This window comes from Anastrepha obliqua, chromosome 4 (assembly GCF_027943255.1).
Source record: "Anastrepha obliqua isolate idAnaObli1 chromosome 4, idAnaObli1_1.0, whole genome shotgun sequence".
Taxonomy (NCBI): domain Eukaryota; kingdom Metazoa; phylum Arthropoda; class Insecta; order Diptera; family Tephritidae; genus Anastrepha; species Anastrepha obliqua.
In genome coordinates this window covers 58,117,518-58,140,435 of record NC_072895.1, presented here as the reverse complement: position 1 = coordinate 58,140,435, position 22,918 = coordinate 58,117,518, and the positions used below count along the sequence as shown (strand labels likewise).

Here is a 22,918-nt window from a genome sequence, read left to right as displayed (position 1 = left end):
GTTATTCAATTTTTTTTGGTAGCGGCTTTCATCAGCCACCCTGTATTTGAGGTTATGTAGTATTGTGATATTTTTATTTCTAAAACAAAAAAAAACACAATTCTTTTTCGAATGCTATTGGATTTGTTCCCATATCTGTTTATTTCACTTTTAATTTCATTTTTTTAAATTTTCACTTTCTTCGTGGTTCTTTTTAGATTTTTTAATATTCAGAAATGTCTTAATATGCGACATTCGTTTTAATTGGTTAAGAAATGTAAAAAATAAGTGTTGACGTCGACAAAAAAATATAATAAACCTTACGCCTCGTAAACACTGTATATGTAGAGTGGCGGTCAAAATAATGTCCAGTTTTGACATATTTATTTTTGTTTTAACTTTATATCATTTTACTCTTTTATTTAAATTTTTTTAATAAAAATTTAGTTTATACTGCATCATTTAAGTCAAAGCTTCAAATTTGTACACAATTTAAAAAAAATTTCATTCAGATTTTGCCGAAAATTTGGGCATACATTTTTCTTGTCCATTTTATTTTAATATAATCTTGTGCATGTTCAAAGTGGCTTAAAATTTCTATTGATTTTTATGCCATAACCGATTGCTGAAATATTTTTTGATTACGTTTTGTTTTATATTTTTATATATTTATATTTGTGTATTTTTTATATATTTATATTTTTTGTATATTTTTATTGTTTTTTCATATTTTTGTTTTTATAAATATCAAGCAAATAAATAGTCTCAACTTCGCAATATGTTGCTGTGCTATTATTCGGATCACGTCTGTAGGTATGCATAAACACATTGGGAGACAGGCATCTACAATTTCTGCCGGTTTGCTGCCGGCTATTGATCATTTTGTGTGGCATTGTAACTTTTGGCCTATAGCCGCAATTTTCAATTCTCTACTTGTCATTAGTGATTGCACTTTTCTCAGCCTGCCTTCCTTAGGCGCAGAATCCAATGATAACTGAATGTACAACATGCCACGCATAATATTTCTAGTTAAAATTTTCTGCATTTGTCCAGCGCAGACCAGCACTGTTGTGCATGCGTTCCAATGCTGATCGATGTTCAATCGCTTTGTCCAATTGAAAAATGCAATTGAAAGTGATTCTGACAATTTTCCACCAGGCGCCTTACACTCAATCTTTGATGGTCTAATGATGATTGGCGCTACAAATTTATTGTATCATATTATATATGAGGTTTTACATGTAGGTATTTCGAGGTGTATTTATGTATATGAGTTGATAGTAAATTCCTTTGTTTAGCCTTAATTGAAGCTTGTCACAATTCCTCGTTTTCAGTTTTACAGTGTTTTTCGCGCTAAAAGAGCAAAACTGTCCTAAATTACTGTTAAATTAGTAAAAATTAACACATTGAATTAAAGAAACCGTATCTCATTAGCGTTTATAAATATCCTAGAATTAATTCTCATCTATCAGAGTTGGCAAACAGTATCTAAATAGAATATTCGAATACCCCTTTAAATCTGAATTAAAAAAATAAGTATGCTAGTTGCTTTTTGTCGTCGCAAATGCACTGTGTAAAAAAATGTATTAAAATCTGTTCACTATTTGTTGAGTTAGATCATTACATATTGTACATTCCAAATATAAGGAATTTTATATATTAAGTATAGGACGACATATTAAACTACATAATTAGAATAGAAATACTTATAAAAACAAGTAAGGAAGTGATGAATTCGGTACAGATCGAGCTTTATTTATCCGGGCACATTTTAGTAAAATTTAATTTCGGCTGGCTGGTAGTGTTTGGAATCAAGCTTACAGAAAAACGGGTGTTACATTAAACAGGTGAACAGAGACTTAGTTTTAACATATTAAAAGTGGGCGTGGCTTATTAAAAAAATGTTGCTTGCTTCGTATATTGTTTGGGTTAACCATTTCATTTAGAACAGAGATATATTCGTCATCTTAACTGTTTTTTGAAATTTTTGTTATAGTAAGGCACAAGACAATATTTTTACAATTCACTTGGAGCGGGAAACTATCTATCATAGAACATAGGAGTACAAGGATCAGTTTTTCTAAGGGAGCAACATATCTTGGTGTTGTGTTTGACAGAACTCTCACGTGGAGCGTTTATTTAGATGCCATTACCAACAAGGTCCTTTTTTTGAACTTCGCGAACACATTTATTTTTTCCAAAACAAATTTGTACAATTTGGAAGCGTTGTTCAGGCAGTAAACGATTCATGATGACTTGCCAAATCTTACTGAACAGAAATGTCAACACAGTTTGTTATTCCCAGCTATCAAACCGTAGTTATCGATATCGATAGTTCTCATGCAACTAAAAAAAACACCCTATATATTAATATTTGCTCGAGTTAATACTTGCGTATGTAATGCAGTGATGGTAAATGTGGGGAAAATTCCCTACATATAGGGATTTTTGTCGAAAAATGTGGGTGAAGGGAAAAGAAGGACAGATTTTTTTAAATTCTGTAAGTGTGGAATTTTCAAGAAGAACAGAAAAAATTTTAAAATTGCGGAAAGAATTAAAAAAGTTCATTTAAAATAAAAATCCGCAGTAAAATTTCATGCCAGACTTTTTTCCTTATGGCAGCATACTTTTAAAAGCGTTAATACGGCAGCATTGCCATTTTTTTCTTCGTTAACGCTAACGGAATTTTTTCTTCGCGCGATAATTGTTAGTACACCAGTGCCAAAAGTATTGGCAAAAGAAGAAAAAGACAATTTAGTACAAAAATTAAAAGTAAACAAATTTTCCATAATGATCGATGAGAGCACAGACATCGGATTCAATCCTTGCGTCGAAAGTGTATTACAAAACTGTGATGTGTTATTGGCATTTTTCAACCAAGCTGTCTCGCAGGACAAATTTAAATCAACAGAGGCGATTCTATTTGAGCTCAACAACCAATGCAATAAGATTTATTTATTTTTTCTCAAGTATGTACTCAATTACTTCAATACTCTAATCGCACTTTTTCAGTCGAAAGCACCTTTAATACAGGTACTCCAACGAGAATCAATCAAAATATTTTTAGACTTAGGTCAAAATTTTATTAGAAAGTCTGAGCTTAACATTACTTGTGCTATTAGATCGCCACATATTTCTCTACCGCTTGAGGAAGTTTTTCTCGGATTTGAAAGTAACGAGCTCCTAAAAACTGTTCCAAAAATGGCTGCAAACAAAATTAGAACAGATTGTCTACAGTTTTATATATATTACTGCTTTGGAACAGATACAAAGGAGATTACCGCTCAAAACTGAGCTATTCAAAGAAATTGAGTTTTTAAATCCAGAAGTTGCAATGGCAGTAAAGGGAAACAAAAATGATCTCACATTTGAGAACATTTGTAAAATAGTATGAGTGGATGCCAACTCTCTCCTACAAGAGTGGAGAACGTTTGAGTTCAATCTCTCTGAAGACGAAAAATCTAACCTTTTAAAGATGGGAGGTGAAAAGTTTTGGGGCGAAGTCTGTAAACTTTAAAATTTTAATGACAATTTTGTTTTTCCTATTTTGGATAAAGTAGCAAAGTTCGTTTTATCTTTACCTCATGGTAATGCAGACTCCGAGAGAATTTTTTCTATCGTAACAGAAAAAGGAATAAGCTCAGTCATCAAGTTTTAACTTCGGTTTGCATTATTCGTTCTTTTTTGCAAGACGAAAGTCAAGAATGCTGCAAATTTCGATGCAATGAATCTCATTTCAAGAAAATGGTATTTGCAGAACTCTCTGATCACGTGCAGTAACTCAGGAATTCTTAATATTGACACTATCTTCCTTAGCCAAATGCAAATGAGTACAAAATACAAACCTTTGTATTGTTTGTATTAGTAACTTAGCTTTAGAAAATGAACTGAAAGTAATTTTTGTGATCTTAGTTTAAAAACTATGTTATGTTTTCTTTTTAAGTTTGTCTTATTTTAAACACAACTAAATGTAGTGAAAAAGTCTAATTTTTAGTCTTTAGTCTTTTTGCTGAATTTTTTTATATGTATATGTGTTTATAATATAATAAATATGTGTATTTATATATACTATATTTGAATTAAAATTTGTTTTTATTATAAAGTGGCAAATCAGCACCAAGTCCAAAACTTATGCAAATAATTCAATTTTTACGTTGCAAGTGTCTGATTATAGTGTAAATACAAGAGAAAAAAATGTTGGGAATTTTGTAGGGAAAATTTTTTGTAAGCGTAGGGAAAAGTAGGGAATTTTTTTGGGCTGTGTAGGGATTTTTCAAAAAATCATTTACCATCACTGATGTAATGTAATGTCGCATGGACGTCGTATGGCCTAAATCAACTCCTTCCATCATTCTGAACCATTTGGTATATATGTATGTCTCTAATTATCGCAATTCCTTTATGCTTTTACATACAACCGTTGACGCGTTGTATGCAATAATTTATAATACCCTTAGACACAAGTGTGCGCGGGTATAAATGCTTCTGAGTTCGCTCTGGTGATTTTGCTATATTTTTTAATATGTCTAATAGTTGTATCATTTTCAAATTATATTGAATTGGACTTTGATATCTCCCGCTGCTGACATTTACACTGCACTCAATCAACTAATTGGTTTATTGTCTCTTCTTGGAATGCGCAATGTAGAAAATTGTAGAATTGAATAAGCTTTCCGTTAAACTAGCCTAGAAATCTTACAATTGAGCTTTGACTTCTCAGCACTCAAATTTGTTTATTATCATCACCATTCATCACAGCCTTGAACATTTTTCGTGCTGCTTTCGAATATCTTTAAAGGAAACCAAGCACGCGTTGCTTGTTGGTAAACAATATCAAAATTTACTAATTGAATATTTTAATTATAATCGCCTATGTTTGTGCCTGTTGTTACTTCTATTATTTTTTCTTGTATGGTATATTTTTAAACTTTTTTGTCACAGTCAATAATATTTTCTTATCAATATCTTCAATGTCTCAACCGTATCTTATCAGTTGATTTGCGCATGTTTTTTGATTGGCTTAGGGCTTATGGCGCAAATGTGGCTGGCAAGATAATGGACAATCTCTTAATGGTTTCAGTACAGTAACTTAATCGATAAGATTGCGGTAGACTAATAATAAGGGTGAACATATACACTAGTGATGGAAACTATTTCAATTTGTTTTTTGTTTGGTTTTTTGAGATGTCGTTATTACAATCCCGGGATCCTGGATTTGTGCCGAAATATTAATTATTTTGCATCAACTTAATTCGAAAAAAATTATATCAGTGTTGTTTGAGAAGCTCTTCTGCCATATAATAAAAAATAAAACAATGCAACAACAAATGAATCACTCTATCGGCATTCCTATAATTTTTGAAAATGGTGTTGCACGTCAATCATATTCGACACTTGTGAACTAGACAGCTGCAGTATACAACCTGACAAGCAATGGAACGCGTTAAGATCAAAATAAAGATTTTCACCTTCCGAAAGTGTTTGTTGGACGTGGAAGCCTACAAACCAAACACTAAGCTGAATTTCTTGTCATCGTTTTTTCATTTGTCGTCAGCCACTAAGAAATGTCACTGAAGATCTTGTTGTAATCTTCGATGCCTCTTTTTTTATTCAGTAACCACATCAATTTTATCATATTATGTGCTTTGTTCGTCGAAATAGTTCTAATTTCACAGATGCAACACTCTGAAATTACTCTATACATCTTTTGTTCGTCCAAAGCTAGAATATGCTGCATTCATCTGGAGACCTCATCACAAATTTGCTATTGTTAGAATTAAGCGTACTGAAAAGGTTTTCCTTAAATTTGCCCTTTCTTCAGTATTCTTTTCTTCTCGCCTTCCCTTTCTTCTTCTCGCCTGTTTTTGATTAACCTTAAGTCCCTTGAAAGGTGAAGGACTATTCCTTCCTTATCTTTTGTACATGGCTGGGTATAATAGATTGCCCGCATTACTGTCAGATATTCATTTTCGTATTCTTGCGGGAAAACTTCGTTTTCATTTTCCTTTTTACTTCAAGGGCCTCAGCCCGAATTACGCAAGAAATGTCCCACTCAACGAAATTTCGAATTTTATTTTGCTTGATTTTTCTTTGTGTAAGAAGGTGTTTTCTAATTAAATATTTAGTTCTAAGTGATCGTTTTAGTCACTAAGAACCTTTCTAGTTTATTTACTTTTTTTTTTTTTAATGAATAAATAAATATGGTTTGAACTTTAAATAATAAAGTCAAGTCTAAACTTAATTTTATTTTTTGAGTTGACTTCTACCCCAGAAGTGTTGTAAACGCAAAGTGCTTTTCAATGTTGCTTTTTTTTGCTAAAAAGGCGATTTTTTTGTCTCCTTTTTTTATGATTCGTAAGAAATTAATTTTCTGAAAATTTTGTGATTATTTGTCAATAGTATTGGGTATTGAATATCAAAAACACGTGGATCCCGGAATCTCGGGATTCACACTCCTAATATACATTCTGGTCTGCCCGGCAATAATACTTACAGGGGTCAAGCAGTCTATAGGAATGTTTTTGTTTATAATTTTTCTTTGCAATTTAAGTTTTCTTGGTAAGCTCTAAGAACCTATGCTCTGCAAGGATGATAGATTTCAAGGTTCGGCTGCCACGTCTCGGAGACGCGCCGGCAGAATTTCGCCCGCTCATTTCATACGTATTCACACACTCGTCCAACCAGTTATTGTTCAGACGGCAGCCAAGTAATATGAGTGATGGTTGTGTTGATTTTTTCGTGAACAACCCCTTGTCACAACCCTCTCTCTTTCGACTCTCAGATTTTACCATATGTTTTTCGGCTATAATTGAAACATATTCATATTATGATTTATTGTTGAGGCGTAACCTCTGAGAGCAATATGGGTAAACAGAGAGCGTAATCGGCTGTTTAATAAATTTGCAACAGTTAGGCGTAAATATATGCGTCAAGATACTGGTTTCTTGTGGCATAAATATCTCGAATACCATGCCTTGGATCTACTTATGAACATGTGTCAGAGCCAGGCACTTGGCTTGATAAGTCTTCTTATGGTGGTAGCTGGTGGCTTATGTAACGGCATTTCGAGCATGACCTGAAACAGAAGCATATTTTGACAGTTGACGGTGAACACTTTTGTTAATCCTTTTCTTGCTTGACCTTAAAGTAGTAAAAAAATGGTTATGATATTATAATTATTGCCGCCAATAATTTCCATCGTGGCGTGAATATAAATTAGCAACTATGATTGCTTCCAACTCAACCTTTACATATGTGAATACAATAAAAAAAAAATTTTGACTGTTGTTAGCGGAGTTGGTAATGGGTGCTAATTATAATAATAACCTAAAAAAAATTCAAATAAGTAAAAAAACACCTGTTGTAGAAAAGCTAATAAATGTTTTTGTTTGAAGAATTGGTTCAAAGTCATACATAAGTACGCAGCATAAGTAGATATGCATGTGCGACACATTTGTAATTTTTTTTTCATATCTGATCTTAGACTTGGATTTGTGTGTAAAAGATACAGGGTTTCTCACAAAGGCATACTACGTTTATAGCAGTTTTCCTTAAAACCTCACCAAGCAAAAAACGCTTGAGAAAAGGAAACTGTAGCAAAGTTACATAATTACATTGTTATATAGGGTTATTCAATAGGTGCGCTTCAACTTTTTTCCGATAGGGAGGGCGAACGACGCAATATTTTTTATTTTTCGCTTGTCATTTGTAAACTTCATTAGTATACATTTCATCATGGAACGCTACACACTTGAGCAACGATTGCAAATCGTGCAAATTTTTTATGAAAATAATCGTTCTGTTGCTGCTACTTTAAGAGCATTACGGCCATTTTACGGCCCATTTAACAAACCGTCCCGTTTTGGGGTTATGTGAAGTCATTGGTCTACAGTAATAAGCCGGCGACGATTTGTGAGCTCAGAGCCAATATTGAACGCGAAATTGCTGGAATTTCGGCCGATTTGTGCAAAAGAGTGGTCGAAAATTGGGTTCAACGATTGGACTTCGTAAAACGTGCACGCGGTGGTCATGCAAAAGAAATCGAATTTCATACTTAAATGTATATGTTCAAACTCGATAATAAAAAAAAAATTAGTTAAAAAAGTCAAACCGTTTGTGTTTTATTCAAAAAAGTTCAAAAGTTGAAGCGCTCTTACTGAAAAACCCTTTATAATGTTTGTACCAACCTTGAGTTTAAACCATGTAGAATATTTAATAGCACCAGCTAGAATCAGTGATAGTAATCACGAAAGGCTTTATTTTCTCTTCGGGAATATGCCCCGGTGCTTGAAATAAACGCATTTCGCAGCAAACGGATAATTCCGTGGCTTGCATTAGTCAGGCATTTAAATACTTAAAAGTTCAAGGCACGGTTAACTGTATTGGGGAGTTTTTCTACCCTATGCACGACGAGAAATCTGGCATCGCTCAAAGCCGCAGCAAGATGTAACGTGCCGGCATTAGAAGCAAGCTATAAAAGTATTTGAGGAAACGAAAATAGTTATAGGGCACTAAAAAATTATGTATGTAGTAAGTAAAGCTCACTTCATTGGTTAGGTGAAAAGACGGCCTTAGAATACTTAGGTATGATCTGCGCATACAGCTGTGTTCACAATAAAGCAGCGCCACATAGTGAAAAGTTAACTATTTATTTAAAACTTTGCACAAAATTTAAAAAATCAAAAAATGTTTAAACTTTTTAATCAGAATTTTTACTTATGCAGTTTTATAGCCCATTGATTTTTTATATAATATAATGAAGTGTTAGTTTAAAGTAGCTCAAAAGTCGCGTTTTTTTGCCAAAAGTTTTTCGCTGGCAGTCTTGTGCAGTTTCTTCATAACGCATAACATCGTCAACAAAAAAATTATCAAACCTCAATGCAAACTTTGCGCCACTTTGAATTGCATACCCAGAAGTTTTTTTGGAATTTGGATGAAAATTTAAAATTTTTTTAGCTTCCCATAACTTCTTCTCCATGAACGCACGGGTCGGGTAATACAGCAATAAATTTGCTATTTTTTAAAACGTGATTTTTGCGAATCCATGATACTGACTGATATGTTTATGTCAAAAGATTCAGTGGCTTTGAAACAAAGTTGTAGTTGTATTTGAACGAAACCGACGTTGCTATAGAAAAAAAAAACGCAGTTGTCAAACGCCAGCGTGAAACCTTCTCTTTCGAATACATCATCTCTCGGCCCTCTGAACAAAGCAGTAGGCAATAAGTTAATAATATACTTCGTTTATAGTATAGCGTATAGCTGTTTTTGTTTTGTTTTTGCTTAGCCGGAAAACTATTGTGTACTTATAGAGTGAATAAACTTATAATTCATTAAAGTGTGTGACAATGAATGCTAAACACGCGCACTTGTTTTTGAATGGTTTAGGCGTTTTCTAGATAATCGAGTAAGTGTCGGCACTTCACATCAAAAGCGGATTGAAAGAATAGGGGGTCAGGCGGTCAAATTATTAATCAACTCCGTAAGAGAAATAAGGCAAAAGCACGCCGAATTGTGGGAGGATAAGCCATGGGCTGTCCACTCAGACAATGCGTTGGCTCATTCCGCAATGCATGCCAAAAAGTTTTTAGCCACGTTCCCACGATGGTTCATTCTACCTTACTGGAACGACCCGGTTTTATATCCGGCTATGGATTATCACTCGAGTAGCATTCCCTAAACGTTTATATGGATCGTTTATTATAACAACAAAGAGTTTTTAGCCAAATGAAACATTTTGGATCTTAAGTCGTGCCCGTAATACCTAGTACTTAAAACTGAGTTAATAGCTGAGGGACAGCGAGCAATTGCAAACCTCTGAGTGTATTTCTGCCATTTGTGGAATTTTTACAAACCTTGTACGACGGTTGAAACTTCGATTTTTATGATATTTGTTGTAGAATGAACTATTTTTTTTAATTAATGAAAACTAAAAAAGCAAGCGAGAAGTACGCAAAAATGGACAAAATATCGCGCATCTATTTTTGTTTTTTAATTTTGCACCACCTTGTATGAAATTAAAATAAAATGTTTTCAGCGTCAGTCTCGCTTTTTGATAGCTGCACTTCGTATATAGCGCTTAAGCGACGCATGGACAAGTGCCTAACTCGTCAAGTGAATTGCCTTTTTCAAAGGAGTGTCACCTAAATGACGCTCTCATATACCTACCGTGAAGTTTAAAACCTTGCTCAGGCTACACTTTTTACTTTTCTAAACTGTTTTCAAAACCATTTGTAAGTTATCAGAATCTATTTGTAATCTCATTTATAAATTCATACGAAGTGAAATGTATCGGTCTTTTTATTATTATTTTTGAATTTAAATACATATACACATATACCTGCATATGTACATACATATTCGCAAGCAATGTTTTTAGTTTATTATTGTAAAACGGAACAGTGGAAAACAAACCAATAAAAAAGGGAATATACAACAAAGCACACAGGAAGGCAAATTGCAATCGCTGCAAAAATTGAGCCACATGAATCGAGCGTGTTTATATTGCTTTGGCTGGCACTGCTGATAGCGTTATTTTTTCATTTCATTCCGTTTGATTTTGTTTAGCTTTTTACTCTTACTTTTTTCCTTTTTTATTTTCCATTTTTTTCGTACCTCAGGTGTTGTTAGCAACTTTCCTGAGTCGCAAACGAATATTCGTATTTTATACGTCGAAGCGTTCACAGCGTTCTTGAGATAAAACAATAAAAATACTATAGTGAAATATAGTAAATAAAAAAATATTAAATTTAGCCAGACACAGGTTGGAGTAGAAAAATAATAATTTGTTGGTGCAAAAATTAACTAAACTGTAATTTTAAGCCGAACCGCAAGTAAAATATTACCAAATAACTGAAAAAAAGAAAATTAAATAATACAAAAGAAAATATAAAAAAAAATACTGCAGCGCTCTGGCGTTGTCGCAACGCTAAGTGCAACTTGGTGTGACGCAGTCCGCCGTTTGTGGGGCGAAAGAAGAAAATTAATTGCAATTTGCAAGATTTGTGCAATAATTGTGATATCGCGCGCGCGTTTGGCTGTGAGTGTGTTTGTGTGTGTGCGATATATTGTAGCAGAAAATAAATCAAATTTGTAATTCAAATGCCGCTAAATTGCTTATGCATTGACTTAATTGTTTTATAAAAACTAAGAAAAAAAATTCAAAACATTTATTATCTCATACAAATTCACCCAGCTACTCAGTCAGCTGGTTAAAGTCGTTACGCTCACTACATGCATATGTACATATAAGTCGTAGAAATTAAAATTCAAGCCACTAGTGTCTCAGCGTTTGCGCCTTAATTAACAGTTAATTGAATTATATATTTAAATGAAATGCCCACCTAAGTGACATATTTTTTCTCGATCTACTTTTACAAAATTACATCAGCGTTGCAATATTGCATAAAAAGAATAAGACTTGTGTAGACGAATTACGTAGACAATCTACAGCGCCGTCTTTGACATAGTCGAATAAATATATAAATAAAATTTGTACTGCAATCAGAAACATACATACATAAAAACTGTGCAAGTGCTATAATAAAGTGCGCAACGACAAAATGTTGAAAATATTCAAGAGCAAGAAAGACAAGTTGCCAAAATCGGAAATCATCACCTGTGAACCGCAGGTGACCAAAGAACCGCGCACGAAATGCGGTAAACCGCTGGTGTTGGACAACACACGATGGGAGGCAAGTATTGATTGAAATTGAAATATATTTTTAAATAAAATTTAAATTGCAAGATTATAATGAAATAATAAAAAATTATGTAATAGGTCTATGGATAAGTTCGTGCGGTTTTACAACAGATGGCGTAACTTGATTATTATTCCATCGATCCACATTTCCAAACATTCATTGGAGAGCTACTGTCGTAAGGCACAAACGTCAGTATAAGTTTTTTATTTGAAGCGTAAACAACAATATTTTTACCACACTTGAAAATGTCGAATTTCGTGCCAAAAAATGTGTTTTTGCGGGGAATTCTTCTTCATTATTTTAATATGAAGAAAAAAGCAGCCGAAAGTCATCGTATCTTGGTGGAAGTTTATGGTGAGCATGCTCTAGCTGAGCGAACGTGCCAGAAGTGGTTTGCACGCTTTAAAAGTGGTGATTTTGGCCGCGCCGCCAAAGTTCATGGATACCGAATTGGAGGAATTGCTCGATCAAGATCCGGCTCAAACGCAAGAAGAGGTTGCAAAAACTTTGGGAGTTGATCAATCAACCATTTTCAAACGTTTAAAAGCCATGGGAATGATCCGAAATTCAAATTTCGAAAAAAAACCGCACGAACTTATTCATAGACCTATTAGTATAAATTTAGTTTCATTGAAATACAGTACGAACCTTAATTACTCGATTTTCGCATATTATGCTCGTAAAGCATAGCTTTTTAAAAATTTTAATCTAGGTGGCATTTTGTCAACTATTCTCCAACATAAAAGCTCGTTTTATCAGATCGATTAGTACATTTTTAGTTTCAAAAAAGTTTGTTAAGCTGTTGAGCCGAAATACTTAATAGTTAAAGGGCCCGTACACAACACCAGCAAGCTAGCCTCATCAGGAGATTGTGTCAGACGATTGCTCGTGTTGGTGCCTGTGGTGTGATTGTGCCAGTTGTCCGTGCAATATGAAAACGAATTTGATATTTCTATGATTAAGCATGCTTGTATCATGTGTTGTTAATTTAGCTCACTGAAGAAGAATTTTTTAAGCAGTAAACATAACTTTGCACGCTTTTCTTGTCTATAGACAATAGACATTAGAAGAATTGCCGTACAAATTTTGCAAAAAATTGAATATTGTATTGTACAAGTGTGCTGGTGCTGATGTAATACGAGTATGTGGATCGAGTTGGACAGCACAATCACCAGCATGCTTTGGTATCATGTATGAGCCTTTTTAGTGATGTGAAGTGACATTTAATTACATAGGCGATAGAAGAAAGGCTTAACATGGCTCAACGGTGTTTACAGCCTTGAAAAAAAATATTAGATTTTACTCCAACTTTGCAATAGTTCAGTTAACTAGTAAATTATCTGTGTCAGGCAGTTGGAAATTGAAAAAAATTCAAGGACTCTTTAAAGTTGGGAATAGTTGATCGGTTCGGTTAATAAAACTCACTTTATTAGTTAGATGACGAAACGGTTCAGAGATTTTTATTCATATGACTGTTTTATTTGACAAAAGTTAAACAAAATAGTGCTTTTTTCGCCAACCCTAACTAGCGAATTCATCTCTGTTAGGCAGTTCATAAAACGAAAAACTTTAAAGGGCACTTGAATGCTAGAAGTACATTATCGGTTCGGTTAGTACAGCTCTCTTAATTAGTTAGATGTGAAAAAGTCATAATATATTAATTAAAAAAATGCTGATTTTCATTGGAATATAGTACGAAATATAATTCCCAGATTTTTCGTACACTATACAACATAACTTGTATATTATAAGTTCTTACGACCGTCGGCTCTGTGTTACTGGAAGGACCCGGATTTATATCCGGCTACGGACCATCACTCCAGCAGCATTCTTCAAACATTTATAGGGAATTTTTATGCCGCTACAACAACAACAACCCACCTGTAAATTTTAATATTGCTTCGTGGGACTAGCGACTAAAAATAGCTTTTTGTTTCATAAAAAAATTGTTTCACAAAATAATTTTCGTTGCTAATTTTTTTCTTTACTGAGTGTAACAATTTCATGATCTCAATTTTTATTAAGGAATTCGTTAGTACGGTATAAAAAATTGCATATAATACCTAAAAAGTTTGGTCTAAATACAAGGTTATTATAAGTTGATCATTTTGGCACTCTATCACTCACCTTTGACTGAAATGCGTTAGTAGCAGCAACTTTGAACAATAAAAAAACAATCCTTAATTATGGTGCCACACCTAAATTCATACCAAACTTGTCATTACCTGGCGATGTGTTGACTTCGTGGAAATCTTATATAGGTTCCCCACTCTCTGATTGTGGTGATTTCGTTTGTCAACATAATCCCTGAAAGGAAAGGGCGCCTTGTCAGAAAAGATAATCTTTAGACTACATACGCCGTTCGTCAAAATGAGTTGTTCTATGACCCCAACCCATTACCCATTTACCCTTAATTGCATTATTTTGGCCTCATCTTCTTTGTACTGGACTTACTGGTTGAAAATAAGTTTGCAATGGTGGCCCTGTTGCTCTAACGTAAACCAGTTCATCTTAGTCAAGGGGAGAGAGTCCCAAAAAATAGTAGAAAAAACTAGTCAGTGTTAAATCAACTTGTAATTTTAAAAGATTTTCGTATTAGGACCCCGCTGGTAATGAGATACATGGTAGTGGAGCAAAATTAGTCACCCCACCGGAAGGTTTATAATTTTTGTAAATGGCATTGTATGTCAATCATACTTGGCACTTGTGAACAAGACAACTGCAGTATAAAAATAGACAAGCAAGCGTAAAGGTCAAAATAAAGATTTCCATCATTCAAAATCATTTTTTTTTATTTAGTAAAAACTTTATTCAAAAACAATATTGGAAGATTAGTTTTGCGCCACTTTGTACATTAGAATCAATAAGATAGGCCACCGCACCTTAAACCTGCAACTTAAAATTATTATTTTTAATGGCAGACACATTCGTGAGAGCTATCGAAAATGAGTCATAGACCATAAATTGGAAAAAATCTCAACCCAAAACTGGTAGAATTTATTTTATTATTTAAGAAATTTTCGCTTTTTGTAAACGAGCGACAAATTTTAATAATCTCTATTATTTATTATCTACTATTGAAAAAGTAGCTCACATAGTAAGCACTGCAAAGGCAATCCGAATATATGATTTTTGAATTTTTTAGATTTTTATAGCTAGTCGTTTATAATAAACCTCTGAAGTAACACGTTGCGTTTGATTTTCTGCTCTGTTATTAAATTTAATTTTGGAAAACAGTTCTCGCAATATGATGTGACATTTAGACTTACTTTCAAATATACAACTTTTAGTCCCACAGAAGAAGCTATGCCTCTTGAATCAAATCTCTTAAACAAGATAATAAAATAAGTAAGAATATTATTCAAAGTTCAAATTTGCTAGAATCTCTATTAAGTGATTTCCGGAAGCGTAATAGTTCTGTAAAATATTTCAGTAAAAATAAAAAAATACCCTGTGGCAGATATTTATATCCACAATACATTTGATTTACAACAGCTCTTAGCTTTATTTACATGTTTTTCTCTATCTTCTATATTGTTAGAATTCCTAAGAACTCGGAATGGCTAATAGAAAATTACTCATGCAATGCCGTCACTGTTAAATACTTACAATGGCGAGCATAACTGAGTGAATTATGTTTTTTTGCAATATTTAGGATGTGCTTCGAGTTAGAATTTATTTGTTATTTTTTTTGCATATTTTTCAACTTTATGTGAAATTTGGAAAAATTTAATAAATTTTCATCAAAATTTTGAACTTTTTATTTTGAAGTTTTGTTTTTTAGAAAATTTTCGTAAATGTGTTTCATGAAACTACAGGGTTAAGCGGCTAAAAAATCTGTTGGATTTTTAACAATTTTTTTTCTGATGGATTTTTTTGCTTTATTGCGTAAAACCGTCAGCGATTTTTTTTTTTAAGTCAACTCGATTTTTTAGCTAATGAAAATTTGCACTTTATGCCAAAATTCAATGGGCTATACAACGAAGGTTGTTTCAAAAGTTTGAAATATATAGAAGAAAATCTGTAAAACTTTTCAAAATTTTTTATAAATCGTGAAAGTTTGAATTAAAGAATGAATAGTAGTAAAAAAAAAATAAAAAAAAAATCATTATGTTCGCTACTGTACATATATACATTATATCTACATAACACGTTTGTTGCATTATCACACTTTTATTTAATTTAAAATTGACTTGATGACGAGTTATCGTTACTGATATTCACCCTCTATGCCAAAAAAATAAACTTTTAGAAATAAAAGCTACTTATGGCGTAATGTTTTAGAAAGTTTTTGAATCCAATATAAGTAGGTGAATATCAAACAAGCGTGGAAAATGCCGTATCAGAAGGCGAATATATTGATTAATAAATAATATTTGCCACAAAATACACCTTGGCAACTTACGTTTTTAAACAGCCCAAGTTTTTGAGTACAGGGCGTGTATAATTGTCGCAAATATCTCCTCTTAGGTGTTTTGGTATGCATCTTGATGCTGTCCTTCTAATAAAGGGATTATTGTCTACAATTTCTGAAAGGTAAAATATTTGTGAGGACCCTTTCGACGACAGAAATGCTCCCGAAGGTACTATCTGGTTGGGTTGGTTGGTTAGAGTGGTGATTCAGCCAGAATCCAACTAGCGCTTCCGCACCATTTTGTTGCCACATCCTCGTTACCAAATTGTTTAACAGTTATTTGCAGCAGGACTATATCCAGTCTGTGCGGTTTAGGAACCTTATTAGGTTGTTGACGTCTAAGCCAGACAGTTGCTCGAGACTCTCGAACAGCGGTTTGCCCAGGGTTAACATTCTGTCCCTCTATAGGGCAGGGCATTCACAGAGGAAATGGAAGATTGTTTCTTTTTTCTCCGGTTGTTTACAACTGTGACAGTATGTGTTGTGAAGGATGCCCATTTTGGCGGCTTGTTCTCCGATAGACCTGAAGCCAGTTATGACTGCCGTAAGTCTACAGGTGTCCCGTCGTTTCATGTTTATTAATGTCGACGATTGCTTGAGGTTGTAGGTGGGCCATAACGTTCTGCTGATTTTGCATTTCGTCTGGTCTCTCCATCTACAATCTGCAATTCGAAGGTATTTTAGGGAAATTGCGTTCTTGACCGCACCTAGTGGAGTGAATACTGGTACTGCAAGAGCGCTATTCATGGCAGATCCCCCTCTTGCCAGTTCATCAGCTTTTTCGTTACCTTCTATGTTCCGGTGTCCCGGGACCCAAATTAAGATTACTCTATGGTTTTCACTCAAGTTGGTGAGGCTATTCCTACTTTGCTCCACCACTTTAGAGGTTGTTATAGTCGCGTCCAGCGCCTGGATTGCGGCTTGGCTATCCGAAAGAATAGCGATATTGCCCTTAAAAGAGAAATCTGCGATTAGTAACCTACAGGCTTCCCCAATTGCTAGTACTTCCGCTTGGAAGACGCTGCTGGTATTAGGGAGACGCACAGATTTTCCAATTCCAAGTCTATGAGAATATATACCAGCTCCAACACCACAATCCATTTTACTGCCATCTGTATAGACTGTAGAGTCGAAGTTGTTTGGAGAGAGTCCCATATTCCATTCTTCCTTAGATGGAATGAGAGTGGCAAAATTATTGAATGTTGCCATCGGGATGTAGTCAGTCCTCAGCGAGATTAACTGAGCTTGTCGCAATAATAGACTAGCGTAATCATACGTTTTTTCTTTCAGCGACCCGCTTCATTTAACCTAAATGCACTCATGGCTGCCGTCTTCTTTATATGTAGGTCTATTGGAATAACATATGTCAATGCATTGAGAGCCTCTCCAGGACATGATCTGATTGCACTGACCATTATTGCACAGGCTGATCTTTGTATTGTGCCGAGTAATTTGGAACTGTACTCTCTCCTTTCCACCAAACTACCGAACCATACGATAAAATGGGTCGTATAACCGCCTTATACAGCCATAATGTATGCTTAGGTTGAAGACCCCATCTTCTTCCAAGCATACGCTTACAGGCATATAAAGCAATTTCTGCTTTCCTTACCCGTTCTTCGACGTTTAACTTCCAGCTAAGTTTGGAGTCCAAAATTACCCCTAAGTACTTTGCGCTGGTTGATAAAGACAGAGTTTGTCCGTTGATATTTGGTAGGGTAAAAGTTGGTACCTTATATCTGGTGGTAAAAAGCATAAGTTCTGTTCTACGCGGGTTTAAACTTAGCCCACATCCTGTGGCCCAAGAGTTAAGGTACTATCATTATTAGGAAAAAACTTTCTATCATTTGATGATCTTCGTGAATCGGGAGAGGCTACGCACGTTCACTTTAGCACAGCGTATGACCCAATCAGAGTCATAGATAAGTAATTGAAAAATCTAGTTCCTATGAATTTTTTTTGTGAGATCAATTTAAATTTTAAATAGAAAAGTACTGCGTCTGAAAACTCAAAAGCTCAACTGTATCACCTTCAAAGTCTCGTCCTTCAGCTGTCTCCAGAATCACTGAGTTTTCGTGTCGATCTGCGCATAAGTGGGTTTCTAATTTGAAATGAGGAATTTAGTACAAAACTGTTTCTCCGAAGACTAAGCTATCTTCGTTCTGGTTTTGGTTTTGTAAGATAAAAGTAGTGAAATGAGACACAAATGCTATTTATCTTCTGCTCAAATATGAACGAGACGTTATCAATAAAACGGTCCGCGGATGACATATGGCAAAAATAATTTTTTTGTTTTTTGGTAGGACTGTTATAAGCTTACATGGCAATTTCAGCGTGATATGTCACATAGTTTGTTTTCTGTGCTACTGTAAACAAGTCAAGCTCGAGTGTGTTCTTCGAATTCTCTTTTATGACTTCAATTGCCTCAAAATGGTTTCCACGGAGCGGCAACTTGAGCTTGGGAAACAGGAAAAAGTCATATTTGAGTAGAAGGTATAGTAACTAAAAATAAGTACTCTTAAATTTTTTTAAAGATAATAGGACTATGAATAAGTTCCTTGCGGTTTTACAACAGATGGCGTAACTTGATTATTATTCCATCGATCCACATTTCCAAACATTCATTGGAGAGCTACTGTCGTAAGGCACAAACGTCAGTATAAGTTTTTTATTTGAAGCGTAAACAACAATATTTTTACCACACTTGAAAATGTCGAATTTCGTGCCAAATAATGTGTTTTTGCGGGGAATTTTTTAATATGAAGAAAAAAGCAGCCGAAAGTCATCGTATCTTGGTGGAAGTTTATGGTGAGCATGCTCTAGCTGAGCGAACGTGCCAGAAGTGGTTTGCACGCTTTAAAAGTGGTGATTTTGGCTTGGAAGACGAAGAACGCGAGGGTGCGCCGCCAAAGTTCATGGATACCGAATTGGAGGAATTGCTCGATCAAGATCCGGCTCAAACGCAAGAAGAGGTTGCAAAAACTTTGGGAGTTGATCAATCAACCATTTCCAAACGTTTAAAAGCCATGGGAATGATCCGAAAGGTAGGCCATTGGGTGCCGTATGAATTGAAGCCAAGAGACGTTGAACGCCGTTTTATGGCATGCGAACAACTGCTTCAACGGCACAAAAGAAAGGGTTTTTTGCATCGAATTGTGACTGGCGATGAAAAGTGGGTCCATTACGACAATCCAAAACGTCGGGCAACGTATGGATACCCTGGCCATGCTTCAACATCGACGTCGGCGCAGAATATTCATGGCCTGAAGGTTATGCTGTGTATCTGGTGGGACCAGCTGGGTGTTGTGTATTATGAGCTACTGAAACCGAATGAAACGATTACGGGGGATGTCTACCGACGACAATTGATGCGTTTGAGCCGAACACTGCGAGAAAAACGGCCGCAATACGCCGATAGACACGACAAAGTTATTTTGCAACATGACAATGCTCGGCCACATGTTGCACAAGTGGTCAAAACATACTTAGAAACGCTCAAATGGGATGTCCTACCCCACCCGCCGTATAGTCCAGACCTTGCGCCATCCGATTACTATCTCTTCCGATCGATGCAACATGGCCTGGCTGACCAGCACTTCCGTAATTACGATGAAGTCAAAAAATGGATCGATTCGTGGATTGCGGCAAAACCGACCGAATTTTTCACAAAGGGAATCCGTGAATTGCCAGAAAGATGGGAAAAAGTAGTAGCAAGCGATGGACAATACTTTGAATATTAAATTTGTAACCATTTTACGTCAATAAAGTTTCAAATTTCGAAAAAAAACCGCACGAACTTAACCATAGTCCTATTATCTAATATTTGTTTTTATCTATTTTTAAGTTGTTTGTATTTTTCTTATAAAAATACTATATTTTTTAACTAAAAATTAAATTACATATACATATTGTACTTATACATATGTACATACATCGTTTTGTATCTCAGTACTGACACATAAACCGTTTCCATTTCCTTGTCCTTCATTCAATACCACTTACATTCTTCTAGTGGGCATTGTTGTAGCCAATTCATTTAACAAATAAATAAATTTCCACTATCTTATCATTTATTCTCTGATAATAAAGTTTTCTGACTAAGCAGTCATCAATTATTTTTGTTTTTGAGAATATCTTAAAACAATAATACTCTCTATTTACATTGCATTTATTAATTACATGTTTTCAAATTGAATTATATCGCCCACGAAAGTAAATATTCTATACAAACAGACACTTCATATATAGTATGTGTTTATTTGCACTATGCTTATTTTTGTGATTACTACTTGTACTTAACTCTTCTGTGGGCACCTGGTAGACTAGCCAGACTAATTTGAATTTTGATTAAATTTTTGTCAGAGCTAATGATAAACTACTGAATTCGTATTCCATGACATCCTCAGCTCACACTTTCTACAAAGAAGAAATTTAAATTACACCGTATAATTGAAGGCGCATTTATTGAAAGTGGTGACACTAGACCAACAACAATATTTTGTACGTTTGATTGTCACGGCAAGGTATCGGCGAAGTAGAAAACAAAAAATTAATTCGCCTTGCTTTATTCTGTGCTGACAGCTACATGGACACAGCGAAAGTAAAAAAACAAATCAGCTGATTTACCTACACCACGTTTAATAATTACGCCTTGGTATAATTGTATATTTGAACCAGAAAAGCGGCCATATAATTCTGAAAATATGTACATAATGAGTGGCTTACTTCTGTAGTGGGTCAAAGTTTCCAAATTTTTATTACAGATAGAAAGCTATATTACCTATAAAAACTGATTAAGTCATTTCCTTACAGAAATATTGCCAATGTTCTATAGCAGCCATGCCCAACGCCAATGCATGCCTTTTTTCCGAATTTATTGTGTACGCGCATCAAATAAGTAAATGTTCACAGCGAGTTATTTTGTGAAAATGAATTTTATTTTTCGAACATAAGCTCAAAGCTAAAACTATGGCCCATTTAATCAATAACTTATTACCTAAGAATATAAATTCTAATGCTTTACAGTTTTTGGAGGAACGCGCCCCCTTGCAGTTTACTTCCAACAGCATCGCACTCTTCATAATTGTCCAAATATATTTTTTAAGGGGGAGGTAGGGTTTAGCACTAAAAAAAAAAACACTTTTTTTGTGAATTTTTTACAGAAATATGGCTTAAGATACTTTAATAAAATCAGTTACATGTTATTGTACATCTTTTCAATAAGTTTTTAAAAAATATTAATAATAAAATATTGACAAATAAGCCCATGACAGAGTTTTTTTGGAGATATGTTTTTCGAGAGGTGCTCTGCGGTGCCAATCGGCATTCGTCGTAGAATCATCTGAAACTAAAAAAGTCGAATTTTTCAGTTAAAGTATGACGTAATGCTCCCCCCTACATTAATAAAAATTTTTTTTTTTCAGTTTTGTAGTTTTGGTGGCAAAAAAACGTAAAAGGAGCATTTTTGGCGAAAAATTTCGCCATATTTGTAAGTGAAAAACAACCTTAAAAAACAAAAAATAAAAAAAAACAGTGTAGGGGGGAGGTATTTTTGATTTAGAAAACGTGTGCCAAATTTGAAAAGAATCGGTTGAATAGTTTCGGAGTTGTGATTGGCACCGACTTTTAAGAAGTCGTTTCGGGAAAAACGCGTTTGGAAAAATGACTCTGAGAAATTATCGATGCTCCGCATTCGAGGTAGAGTGCCTACAAAGGCTATAACTTTGAGAGTTCTGCTCCGATCCACTTAAAATTTTGACACAACATTCTTGAAATGATTTACTATAAGATGAGTGAAGAAAAAAATTTCGATTTTGTGAAATAATTATTATTTTTAATAATAACAAATTATTTAGCAACAAAACCGTAAGTTTCTATATAAATCCCTCCTCTCAACACTAGTCTTAAGTGTTCCATTTCCAAAGAGCAATTAGGTTAAAGGAGGTTGACCTCTGGAGGCAATCTCTCAAGGGAAGTGGTATAATTTTCAGGCAGTTAACACCGTATTACTCTGAACTTCGAACAGGTCTCTCTATCCGCAAACTAAAGTTTGAGGGTCGTGCCAGGGCAATCTTTCCAAATAGGCAGGATTGGATCGAGTTGAAAATCTGCACCGAAGCTTGCACCTCTGTCTTTACTGACGGTTCCAAGATGGAATCGTGAGTCGGAGCAGGGATTTTCTCTAAATCAACCAATTTATCTATCTCCTTTAAACTGCCGAGCACTGCTAGTGTTTTTCAAGCAGAAGTCTTTGCGATCCTGCAGGCCTCCAAAATGCTTAGGAAACGCGGGAGCGAGGGAGATATTAAAATTTTCTCCGATAGTCAAGCCGTGTGCAGGTAACATTTCTCTGATCTGTGATCCAGGACATAGGAACATAGAGGGAAATGACATTGCTGATGAGCTTGCCAGGAAGGGGACTGAATCGGCCTCAGAGACCTCCTACCCGGTCATCGGCACCACCCTGACAGTTGTTAAAGGGGAACTGCACAAATTATTTCTCAGGAATGCACAGAAAAGATGAACTCCATTTCCTCATGTGCTATTTCGAAAACCCTTTGGCCGCATTACAATATGCGGAGGACTCAGAAAGCCCTTCGGACTCCTCGTCATTCAATTTCCAAACTCGTAGCTGTGTTTACCGGTCACTGGGCGATCGGCACACACGCGGAAAAGCTAGGGTTAGCATTTAGCCGCCACTGCAGAAGCTGTGGGGGCCTTTCTCTATAAATGCCTGGGTTTGGCAGCTGGACAATTAAGATCACTCCTTGGTGCCCCTTGAGAGCTTCTTTCTTCGATAGCTCGGGGCAGTGCGCCAACCTAA

At 35.0% G+C, this 22,918-nt stretch overlaps 1 protein-coding gene across 5 annotated transcripts in view; it reads left to right on the top strand.

Moving 5' to 3' along the window:
• The window catches only part of LOC129243864 (ubiquitin-conjugating enzyme E2 W), a 69,427-nt gene that overhangs the window by 36,925 nt on the left and 9,584 nt on the right, over positions 1-22,918 (top strand). For 3 of the 5 annotated variants that reach the window (XM_054881256.1, XM_054881255.1, XM_054881254.1), the window contains exon 2: positions 11,369-11,672. The exons of 1 other annotated variant lie outside the window; for it this stretch is intronic. In XM_054881256.1, the coding sequence (XP_054737231.1) occupies positions 11,541-11,672 (132 nt within the window). In that variant the 5' untranslated portion in view covers positions 11,369-11,540. Of the gene's footprint in view, positions 1-10,634; positions 11,673-22,918 lie in introns of those variants that run through there. One more of the 5 variants, XM_054881253.1, reaches the window with a different exon arrangement.